This window comes from Aptenodytes patagonicus, chromosome 1, assembly GCF_965638725.1.
Source record: "Aptenodytes patagonicus chromosome 1, bAptPat1.pri.cur, whole genome shotgun sequence".
NCBI lineage: Eukaryota > Metazoa > Chordata > Aves > Sphenisciformes > Spheniscidae > Aptenodytes > Aptenodytes patagonicus.
The window spans coordinates 77,269,121-77,281,260 of NC_134949.1; the positions used below are offsets into that span (position 1 = coordinate 77,269,121).

Below are 12,140 nucleotides of genomic sequence, written 5' to 3' on the forward strand. Positions count from 1 at the left end.
ACCGGGGAAAGGCCGACGTTGCACCCGGCGTTCAGAGACAAGGAAGAAGGGGCTTAAGTGCTGAATGACCGTCAGCTGAGTACCAGGCACGGACCGACTGGCACAAATCGGTATTTATTCTCCAGCCCACGGGCACGCAGGACTCTTGCTGGCTCTAAGCCCGATCGTTGAGGACGCTACACTCCTGGCCTTTCACCGCTCCCCATCCGCTAGACGCGATGCCTGCTCAGTTCAGGGCCGGAGCGGAGCCGCCGAGCGGTGGTGCTGCCTTCAGCCGGCGTCAGAGCGACTGCGGCGCAGCAAGAGCTGCGCGCTCCATGGCACACCGGCCTTCTAGTGCCGGTAACGCAGGAATTAGGTTTTTTTTTACCCTGCTGCAACCGTGAGCACGGACTGGCGTTCCTGAGAGAAATAAATGGGCTTGAAATGCCAGCCCCTCCAGATGAGCGGCACCCGTTGCCGAGCCCCCGCCGCGGCGCTCCCCGCTGGGCGCTTCCCGCAGCAGCTGGTGGGCCGAGCCCGCCTCTGCCAAAGCGCGGTGTCATTCAAAGCCAGGGCCTGCCTGGCCCCAGCCGGGCAGTTCAGCAGCTGCCAGCCACAGGCGAGAAAGCAAAAAGTGTCCGAAAGCGGCTTCCTGCGGCTCTGAAGGGGGGCGGGGCTGCCCGTGCTGCAGCCGGTGCTGCCCGCGGCCGCCCCGGCCCCGCCGCCTGACCGGAGGTGGGACCGGGCCTCCTCCTGGCCTGCAGGGGGCGCGCCAGGCCCGCCCTGTCCCACCGGAAGGAGGCCGGCGCCACGCCCGGGCCGGGCCGTGCCACGCCCCCGTCCCTCCCCCGCCCACCCAACGTCCAGGCGCCCTATTGGCTGCGCTGGTTGCTGCCGACCGGTCGGGGGGGAGCGGCGGTGCCGCCATGGCGGATCGGTTAACGCAGCTGCAGGACGCGGTGAACTCGGTGAGGCGAGCGCTGATCTCTTCTCTCCCCCGACGTCCGTCGTTCGTCTCACCGGCGGGGAGGGAAGGCCGGCGCTGGGTCGCGTCCCCTCCTGTCTCCGCGGCCTCTGCCGCTGCGCCCGGGCCCGGCCGTTGTCGGCCGTTGCGCGTGTGAGGGGGTGCGATCCCTCTCCCCGCGGTCCCCTGCCCGCAGCCCCGGGGTGCAGCCCCGAGCGCTGGCAGCCCCCGGGCAGGGGGGCGTCGCCGCTGGCCGTCACGGGCTGCGGGGGTGTGCTCCCACCTAACGCCGGGGCGCGGGTGGGCTGCTGCGTGGGGTCCACCGGGATGCGAAATAAAGTTGAAATAGTTGCAGCGGTGAAATAAATTAACGATCTCTTTGCTGCTTGCAGCTCGCAGACCAGTTCTGTAATGCCATTGGAGTGTTGCAGCAGTGTGGCCCCCCAGCCTCTTTCAGCAACATTCAGACAGCAATAAACAAAGACCAGCCTGCTAATCCAACGGAAGGCAAGTCTTCCTTTCTGCATCTCCTAACAGAATGCGAACGTGTTCCGATACAGTACACTCTATAGTACAAAACCTGTACGCTATTGCATGCTGAACAAACAGTTAAGTCACAAGTTGATGTCATCTGCACTTGTTCCATGAGATTGTGATAGCGGAAATGTAATTTTAAGTGTTAAGTAAGCATTACAATGTATTACTTACGCTGGTTTCTTTGCACAGATACAATAGCTCTACAGATATAAACCATTTTAACAGGACTGCTGCAAGAGGTTATTAGTGAGTTGTCCGTTACTTCCACTAAGTCTTTTTAGAAAGAGCTAGTTTTATTAAATCATGTATGATTTCTCCATGTCATAAACTTTTAATTATTTGTGTTTCTCCATGTATCATCTGCTTATGTAGTTAATTAAGGAATAATGTCATGCTGAATCTCCCCATTGGCATTTGTGGTTTTGTTGTTGGCTGTTTTGTTTTTTGGGGGGGGGTTTTGAGAGACAAGAAACTGATCTAAGACACTGAAATTAGCAAGCAAACTAAAAGTTCTCTCTGATTTGAGAATTTCAAGCTAGTATTTAAACAACTATGTTATTCTAATCCTGAATCTTTTTTTCTTCTTTTCTTTTTTTCCTCTTACCCCACCCCCCGGAGAAAATTTTACATATAGCTTGTATCAGGTTAGGTTTGTCTATTAGGATATCAGGGGAGACTGGTTTGGAGAGCAGCAATGCACTTTCTAGGACAGTTGAAGACTAGTTCTTCATTGGTCTATGGCGGTTTGCTCTCTGATACTGGAATTAGTTGGAAGGGCCAGCTGAAAGGCTTGTTTGTTTCCTCATCTTACCTGCTGCTGTCCCAGGTGCCAGCATCAGTGTGGTGCCAGGAGCTAGAGGCTTTGTTAAGGTCTTAAAATGGTAGGTCATGACTGACTTCTCTTTTGATTTGTCTTTTCCTAAAATTCTGAATACTGTGACTTCAGTAAAATCATACAGCCACGTTAGCGATGCTGATGAGGCAAAACAAAACTACCAGTTATGTCTCTTTAGATATTTAAAGTGTTAATAAGAAGGCCTTAAAACTCTTTACAGGTAAACCCCATGGTGACCCTGAGTAAGCTTTAAATGGATATGTTGGTTTTGTTGTTTGTCTTTTTTAAGTTAAAGTCAAGTGTACCTTTGAGAATATCAATCTCTTCTACAGATTTTTGCCGTTAGAAAGTATTTTCTTCCTTGCTTATGCAAATTGTTCATGAACCAAGCAATATAAACAAATACGTAAGATCTTAAATTATAAATTGAAAAGGGCTGTTTCAATATTTTAGTGGTAGTAATGTACTTAATTCAAATTGAATGGATGCAATTCCATATAGAAAGGTTTTGTTTCTGGCTTATGGTGCCTCTTATTAAAAGTCCATGCAGTTCTTTCGATGATACAGCAGCTAAATTAAGGTCTGTTATAAACTTCCAATCCTTTTCCCTTTCTCAGGGGCAAATTAACTTTTTCTGTGGCTGAATAGAAATTCTTTTTTTTTTTTTTTAATTAAAAACCCTCAAATTCTTTCACTAATGATCTGTTGCTTAACATGATTTAAATAATCCATCTGTTTGAATCACTATCTTTACATCATTTCTAGTGTTCTTTTTTTTGTCTAGTGGCAGATTTCAAGGCAAGGATTGAAAAGTTAAATGAGTTTCTAGCTACTTCTCAATACTTAATGTAGTGACTAGGACACTTAACGCTGGTATTAGTAATTTCTTAACTAGCTAACTGCGATGTGAGTTCTAGCTATTTTCTCACTTGTACAAAGCCCAGCCCTATGTATAACCAGTTACCTTGTTTAATCTGGGATTGGAATCAAACTACCTTCATCTTCTAATATGGTTGAGTTCCCATCAATTGTGATACTGTTGTTTTCTTCATGTAGGAGAATTTTTAACACCTGCGTACTTCAAGTCTGTAGAACTTTCTGTGCTGCGTATGCAGAATTGTGCTTATTTCTAATAATGTACTGAGTGGGCTGACTTTTCTTTTTTAAAGAGTACGCCCAACTGTTCGCAGCATTGATTGCACGAACTGCGAAAGATATCGATGTTCTGATAGATTCCCTGCCTAGTGAAGAATCGACAGCAGCTTTGCAGGTAAGAGTGTTCTTAATCAAAATATCAAAACATAACTGAAGGCAAACTTCTTCCTTTTTTAAAAACACATTTTTTGCTCTCTAGGCCGTGTAATCTTGAAAAATTATTTTAATATAAGCCTGAATTTTTAATGAGGGTAGCCTGTGAATACTTTATAGGCTTGGTGGAAATACTGAACTTGCATCTAGTTCTAAGTAAGATTATACATGGTGAGAATGTTTTAAACTTAGTTTTCTGTTAGAATGTTTAAAAAAAAAAAAGTGCTTTTATCGTAACACCACAATACTGGAAACTGCTACCCCTTTTTTTTCCCCAACTGTTCAAATATTAATACAACAGATGCAACAGTACTGATGCATTGTGGAGTTTTTGTTGGTGTTTTTTTTCCCTTGGATAATCTTTCACATTCTCTCGCTCATTAGGAGCACATTTCATTTTGTAGCTGCAGAGCCAACATTTTACTGAAGCCTTTTGTTCTTCCACACTGTTTCTGGTTGTTAAAGGATTTGCAGGGTATCCTTTAAGTTCTCCAGCTCTGTCACAAAACAGTTCTTTCACTTTTCAGTAATAGGGTATCCTTCTTCGGACCAGCCAAACTCGGTGCTTTTGTTTCTTGCTCCTTCTCTCTTTAGACCAGAGGTACTCTAGGAAGAGCTTGGGAACAGAAAACAGCTACTGGCCAGGCAGCTATTAGCAGGTGCAGCCGGTATCACAACCTCCATTCACTGCCTTACAGGAGCTGAACTGCTGCAAACAGTCTGTGAATCCTTTCATAATACTCAGCTGTTTCTCACTTCCAAAAAATGCCTTGGACCCACAATTCAAAGAACACCGCTGTGTTGGGGTTTGGTTTTTTGCTGTTATTTCTACAGATCTTGCCTATTAAACAGTATTTTCCTTTTTTTTTTTTTTCATTTTGACTTTTAACTGCTAGATTTACATGAAGTATTTTCTTTTTAGAATGCAACAAGGATGCAAAGAGTGCTGTTTCTCTGAGAATCCTAGAACTGCTTTAAGATCACCTGAAGGTTTTATACCTGGGTTGATAATCTGTAACTATTCAAAGGCATTTTACAAAAGACTAATACTAGAGGTGCCTGCTGGGCCAAATAAAAATGACTTGACGGTGACATCGCATTTGGTTTTAAACTGAAGAGGTTAAATTTGGAAACATTGCTAGTCACAATAATTGCTGAACAAATTAATTGGGCCAGTTAACACCAGCATAATTTCGTGTAACTGCGTATTTAGTAGCTGAAGACTCAGCTTTCCTGCTGCAGACAAATTACAGGCTTCTTCCGTGACTGAGCAGGGTCTGATAATAGTGACAGCTGATGCAGGGAAAGCGGAGTGCTCCAGAAAGAGGAGTTGGTCATCCAGTAGGGCCACGCTTTCCTTCGAGGTGATACTCGAACAGTTTCTTGCTCTGTTAATGCAGAATCTCGTTTCACAAGAATTTCTGATCTTTTTTGTTTGGTGTGGTTTTGAAATAAGTTAGCTTGCATTCCATCACTTACTGATTTTAGTTTTGATTTTTATTTTCTGTTGTTTAATTTGGTGCAGTATTAAAGATTCTGACATTCTTTAAAAAAACTGTTTTGAAGGTGCTTGAAACACTCTAAAATACGCAGTATAGGTTTTGTTGAGAAGTGGTAGGTAGATACTGGGCTAATAGAGATGCACCTAGGCCGATCTATTTTTTTTTTAAATTTTTTTCTTTTAATCCTAAGGTTGTCTTGGTATATGTTTCAAATCTGAGGCTTGTCTTAAATGATAAAAGGGGCTGCTACACTAATGCCCAACACAATTTACCTGTTCCTTTTGAGTTCCCTTGTGGTGAAGTTAGCAGTACATATTCTGCTCAAATCTGTGGCTTACCTGCAGTCAACTATTTAACAGCTGAGACTGAAGTAATTGAGCTGGATTCTAAATGTCAAACTTTTGCCATCATTCCTTCTCTGACCCTTCCTCCAAGGGCTGTCAAGTCCTTCATGCATATATTAACCTTCACTAAAGACATCAGTGTTGCGGAACAGAAGGCGAGTATGTGGATAGAATTTACCAGTTAGTTTAAGCATGACTTCTTAAGGACCTGTATAACTGCTTTAAAAAATATAAATTTGAAACTATATTATTTTGTCTTTTCTGTTACCCAGTCTGAACAAGTTTGAGTAGTTTTAAATTTGGTAAATATTTTAAAGTATTAAAATATTTTGAAGTTAAAATGTTTTATTTCACTAAATTTTGTCTGACTGAAAAGCAGTTTGGTTCTGAAACAAAATATTGAAGAAAAAAGGTTAAATAATACAGTTTTGTCTGAAATATGCTATTTAACAGAAAGGTTTAAGTAAGTTGTGTTTACATCTTGCTGAGCACCTCTCCTGGTTTCAGCAGGGATAGAGTTAATTTCCTTCCTAGTAGCTGGTACAGTGCTGTGTTTTGGATTTAGGATGAGAACAAAGTTGATGACACACCGATGTTTTAGTTGTTGCTAGGTAGTGCTTACACTAGTCAAGGACTTTTCAGCTTCCCATGCTCTACCGACTGAGAAGGCTGGAGGTGCACAAGAAGTTGGGAGGGGGCACAGCCAAATTGGTCAAAGAAACATTCCATACCATGTGACGTCATGCTCAGTACATCAACTGGGGGAAAGCTGGCTGGGGGGGGGGGGGGGGCCACTGCTCGGGGACTGGCTGGGTATTGTTTGGCGGGTGGTGAGCAATTGTACTGTGCATCACTTGCTTTGTGTATTATTATTATTATTGTTATTGTTATTGTTGTTATTATTTTATTTCAATTATTAAACTGTTTTTATTTCAACCCACGAGTTTTCTCACTTCTACTCTTCCAATTCTCTCCCCCATCCCACCCGGGGGGGGGGCGGGGGAGAGGAGGGAGCAAACGGCTGTGTGGTACTTGGTTGCTGACTGAGGTTAAACCACGACAGCACCTTTCAGTAAGGGAGTGGGGAGGGGGATAAATACTCACTTCTCATAAAGAAAAGCTGTACTGAGCCAAGAGTCGTAATACGAAAGAAGCTAACATCCCTGTTTGGTGGGGGTTTTGTGTTTACTCCATGTGGATATGCACTGTTTTAGACTGCAACCTATAACGAGTTGCTTTGAAGTTGCTAGTATGTAATTCAGGGGCTAAAGACAGAATCTTTCTCTTCTCTAGGGAGCAGTGACTGTTCCACCACCATCCCTTAGTAGCAAAGTCAATTTTGTGTTATATTTGAAGATCCTTACTTTTCTCTCTTTTCTTTTAAAGGCTGCTAGTCTGTATCGATTGGAAGAAGAAAATCATGAAGCAGCTGCCCGTCTGGAAGACGTGGTTTATCGTGGGGATATGCTGCTGGAAAAGATACAGAGCGCCCTGGCAGATATCGCCCAGTCACAGCTGAAGACGAGAAGCGGTACGCATAGCCAGCCCCTTCCAGACTCGTAGCGCCAGGGGGCAGCGTGCCCCTGCAGAAGTGAACTGCCGCCAAGTCCTGCGGGAAACGCAGCGCTCTGTCCACGGGGAGCTGTGACACCCAGCCCTGCTCCCGTGGGGCTCTCGAGTGCGCTGATCGTCGGTAACGTCGTCTTTTATCCCAGCTCACGCTGCAGGTTTTGTGTGAGAAACACTTCTATTGTAGAATCGGTGGTTCTGTTCTAGAATTACATGTATTGGTGTATGTTTCCTTGACTTAAAATATTAATTTCTGAGCTTTCTTTTCTGTTCATAAATATGTCTGACTTCAGTCTGATTTGTTATCTTCATCACACAGGCCTTAGTCCCTAAAGGGAATTCGGAAGGGAAAATATATTAAGAGTATTTGTGGAATCTGCTCATTCCTACTTTCAAACTTTTATGTTCTCGGTGTATTTTTTGTAAGGCTCAAACACAGACACGCTTGAATTTGCCGGAGTTCCGCAGAGACAGTGCTAGACAACGATGTGAATACAGTGGTGGCCATCTGTTTTAATTAACAGCAATGGTAATTAAACACTTGTATTACTACTTGGCTGGTTTACCACCCTTTACAGAGCAAGTAAAAGGATAAGTAAACTCTAATGTTTGCAGAGTAAGTGTTCTTGCCATTGGCATCTCATTTTAAAACAAAAAATAATCGCAGGTATCTGATACTGGCATTTATTATTGTTTGTAATTCACAAATGGGTCTTTGGCTCCATTATTGCCACTGACACGCTTACTCTTACTTGCTCGTGCCATTCCTCTGCTTCTGCTGATACTCCACATTCTCGTGGCAACTGGTGAATGCCTCTAAAGCGGGCAGTAATGAGGAAGCATTGGATGACTGGGAAGAAATTAGCAATGAGGAAACTGAAAATAACTTATTACGTAATGTTGCTTTTCAGTGTAAGCAGTGGCTGCCACGTGAATGCTGTGATCATAAGCGGCAAGAGGCCTGTCGTCCCCAACATGCTCTAGAGAGTTTTTTGTTTGTATCTTCACACGCTGAATAAATTTTTGCCCCTTGTCTTAGGATTCTGGAAATACCAGCATCTCTTTTTAAATTTGAGGAAAAACCCACCAGATAACGTAGGGTTCAATGCGTGAGCTGGGAGTTGAACTGCTAGTCGTTTTCCGTATTTTTGAGTTAGCAGCCTTGCATTATTGTAGGATGCTCTTTATTGCCACATAATATCTGCTCGTTTCCTGATCAAAACTCCCTACTTCTATATATTGGACATGCTGTCATTGACTTGCAAGTTACAGGTGTTGCTATTGCACATAGACGGGTAAGAGCAATTCAAATACGTCTCTAGCATGCTGATCCGTAAGGAATTAGGTGCAGCCACTCAGAGACTGCACCGGTGAAAGGAAGAGTATAACGTGGCACAGGATACGTCTTGTATACAGCCTGTTTTGAGGATTAAAAAATACAAAGCTATTCCTACCTGTAACAAATACTAAAACGGAAGTATTTAGTCAGACCTGTATTTAAATAAATATTAATACTATTTTGTCAAATTTGCATATCTGTAGTCATAAATTTAGTCTGCTGTTGTGAGGCTCTTGTGCTATCCAAATTCCACAGAAGGAAAAACTGCTGGGGAGGTGAACAGGCTCCAGCACAGCCCTAGTTCTGTAACGGGATCTTTGTTAAGAGTAACTGGGCTGTGGCGATTGACTAAGCCATGTAAATACACCCATGTCCTGGGAGGCTTGAGGGGCCAGATTTTCATTTGAAGTCAGTTATGGGGCCTGGTTTTGGTTTTGTTTTTTCGTAGAAAAACTGCATCCAGCGCATCTCAAGTTGGTTGGGGGGTAGGGTGGATTTTTTTTGTTGTTGGTTGTTTGTTTGCTTTTTAAAAACTAGTGGACTTAGAAAACTTGAGTGAAATGTTTGGGCTTTGCTTGTGGATTTTTTTTTTTTTATTATATTGAGATGTCTTAATTTGAGATTTGTATGTTGCTGGAAAAGGGGTTAGATCTTCATAGCAGATTCCCTGATACAGCTTAACATGTGCATCGCCTTAAACTTGTTAACTTGGAAACTTGCTGTGGGAGATGGTGTACTCTTCAGTAACGATACAATTCTTTTAATTTCATATCTTTCTATTTTTCATATTTGAAAACTGCTGTATTTCTGCAGCCTGATGTTGCCTAACCGTAGGAGCTATTTCTTTTAGTTTCTGTTTATTTGAATACGCTAGCCCACTTTATGTTAAAGCGTGTATCGGTATCAAACAGTTAATCACACCTAGAAGTAAACCTTAACCAGAGGTATAAGCTCCCTAGTAAGTCTGTGTGGTTTTTCAGTACTCTACCTGTGTCTAGTTTAGTGAATGTTGCCAAGTTAATAGAGATGCAGTTTGTGATACAGTTAAAAACCAGTAATGCAATAAAGCAAGAGAGCCAAAATTGCTCTTTTTTCCTTGAGAAATAATGTAATGTTTCGGTCAGTGAGTAGTACTGGAAGATACACGACCCCCAGAGTTCTTGTATGTTGTGTTGCTGGACTAGCTGTTGTAAATCTCTGTCTGTTCTTCTACAGTTTGCAGCTTAGTCCGTAAGGTTGTATATCTTTTGTTGGGCTCTGACACAAGGAAGGGGGAAAAACACCGATTCGCTACAGCTTTCTAATGGACAAAGCATTAGATGGGGGCTTGGAGATGTGGATTCCTTTCCTCTCTCTCATAGATGTGCTGATTTGTCCAGCCCCTGCTGTTGGGGCTTAAAGATCTCTGTTTAAAAAACAATGTGCAGTGGTAGCGATCTCCTTATGGGGGTACTCATGCAAGAATTGTAGGGCATGCAGGATTACTGTGTCTGTACCATTTAGCACCCCAACTTTCAGTACAAAAAAAAAAAAAGGGAGGGGAGAGGCAAATGCCTTTAGAAAAAGGCATTGTATCCTCCCTGAGAAGTCTTGACTGCCTCCAAACTTCTAATACTGAAGAGAGGGAGGGTGGGGGAGAAAAAACCCTACATATCAGCTGCTAACAAACATATCAGGTTACATGCGGGAGAGCTGTAAAAGGAAACTTTGGTTGAGACGAGAGAATAAATGGAGGGAAAGCATCATGGGAACAAAACAAAAGCATTGAGCAAGATAGAAAATGGTTCTGCATATTATGTTGGACAAGGAGTACTGCCCAGTGAACAAATTGTGCTTTGAAGAAAGATAGCACAGAGCATAATGGAAAATTCCATTGAAAAACAATCTCAACCACTTCAAACAAGCAGGAGCATTTCACGCTGAGAATCCATACAGCCCACTGGCAAAGAGGTTGGAATCAATTCGGTAAATGTAAGCGGCTGATCAAAGCCTAGTATTCTTGACTATAAACAACCATGCTCAGAGGAAAGGAACACCTCGCAGCAGCTGTTCGCGTTTTCAGATACAAGAATGTGGAGGAATTCATACACTTGTTTTTAAAGGTACTGGAAAAAGTGGATTAACAATATTTTAGCTTTTAATCCTTAGCTTACTATTGCGGATGATCTTTGGATATCTGGGAGCTTCTGCTGTGTGTGGCGTGGGGAGGGTGTCCTGGCCATCCCCGCAGAATTGATACCAAGAGATTCTGGGAGTTTGCAGTAATACTGGCCAGAGACTGCCTGGCTGGGGAGCAGCTCTGCTCAAACGGACCTGGGGGTCGTGGCAGACAGCAAGCTGAAAATGTGCCGGGAGCTGGCCCTGGCAATAAAAAAGGCCAACAGCATCCTGGGCTGTATTAGAGGGAGCGCAGCCGGTAGATCGAGGAAGGCGATTACTTCCATCTGCTCAGCACGTGTTAGACTGCATCTGGAACACTCTGTACAGTTTTGGGCCCTCAACACCAGAAAGATGCTGATAAACTAGATGTTCAGCAGAAGGCCACCACAATGGCATGGGCCGGAGCACCTCCCCCATGAGGAGAGGCTGAGGGAGCTAGGCTGGGAGAAGAGACGGCTTTGGGGACACCTAACAGGAGCCTGCCCATACCTACGGGGAGGTTATGGAGAAGACAGGGCCGGGCTCTTCACAGTGGTGTGTGGCGGAAGAATGACGGACAGTGGACATAAATTGAAACAGCAGAGGTTCAGACTGGTCACAATGGAAAGCTTTTTCATCATCAGGACAGTTAAGTTTTGGAACGTGGTCCCCGAGAAGCTGGAAATGGTGGGAGGTTTTTCAAGACCTGACTGGATAAAGCTCTGAGCAACCTCATCTGACCTCACAGCTGACCCACCTTTGAGCAGGAGGTCGGACTAGACACCTCCTGAGAGGTCCCTTCCGACCTGAATGATCCTGTGGATACTAGACACATTAACGGTTTCAGAAAGAACCAAGCAAGTATTAAGGAATGTTGTTGTCCCCTTTCAAGAGAGGCAGATCTGGAGGACAGAAAACTTGAGGTGTCTGGTATCAGTCCCATTCTTGCTGATGAGATTTTGTGAGGTAGGTCTCTGCACTGGGAGGCCATCGAGTTGACCTTACGTGCGGTGTGAAATTCCATGCTGTAGTGACCCAAGTTTCCAACAGCTGCCCTTGGAGAGCGTGATATGCAAAATCCACATCCTACACTTAACAGCAAATTGATCTGTCAGATGATGCTGACTCACTGTTAGACAAAGCCAGACTCCTCTAAAGAAAGAAATTGTATCTGTGTTTTATATAGCTTGTTATGTAGTCTTACATAAGAAATAATGAAAGCCCTATTTTCAGGCACCAAACCTGAGACTAGAGCACAAGTTTTATTCTAGCTTTTTCTTTCAAATCTATGGAAGACAGTTTGAATTACTTTTATTGACTTAAGAACAAATTGTTGATTGACTGACAGGACCTTTTTACTTCTAACCCGTAGGACTATGTTCTAGCAACAAAGGGCACAGAAAACAAAGTTTGCAAACGAGGTGTTTTTTATGCTCCAAATATGTCAGCCACTGTGTTTTACGTGCTTGCAATGAGCAGCGTCCACGGTGGAAATCATCTCCAGGAAGTTTTTGTCTGTTTTAATGTAGTTAGTTTAACATGCTTTGTAGGAGTGTAGCTTCACAATCCTTACACGCTGTTTGTGTACACTTAGATGCAGGCTTTAGGTTTGTTTTTGTTT

At 43.6% G+C, this 12,140-nt stretch overlaps 1 protein-coding gene across 1 annotated transcript; it reads left to right on the forward strand.

The window, feature by feature from the left end:
• The first annotated feature begins 864 nt into the window (after positions 1-864).
• MED21 (mediator complex subunit 21) lies at positions 865-9,330 on the forward strand. The gene is made up of 4 exons (XM_076343437.1): positions 865-950; positions 1,339-1,453; positions 3,488-3,588; positions 6,859-9,330. Exons 1-4 carry the CDS (start codon positions 909-911, stop codon positions 7,033-7,035), a joined length of 435 nt encoding a protein of 144 aa, XP_076199552.1. The 5' UTR covers positions 865-908; the 3' UTR covers positions 7,036-9,330.
• Positions 9,331-12,140: the final 2,810 nt, after the last annotated feature.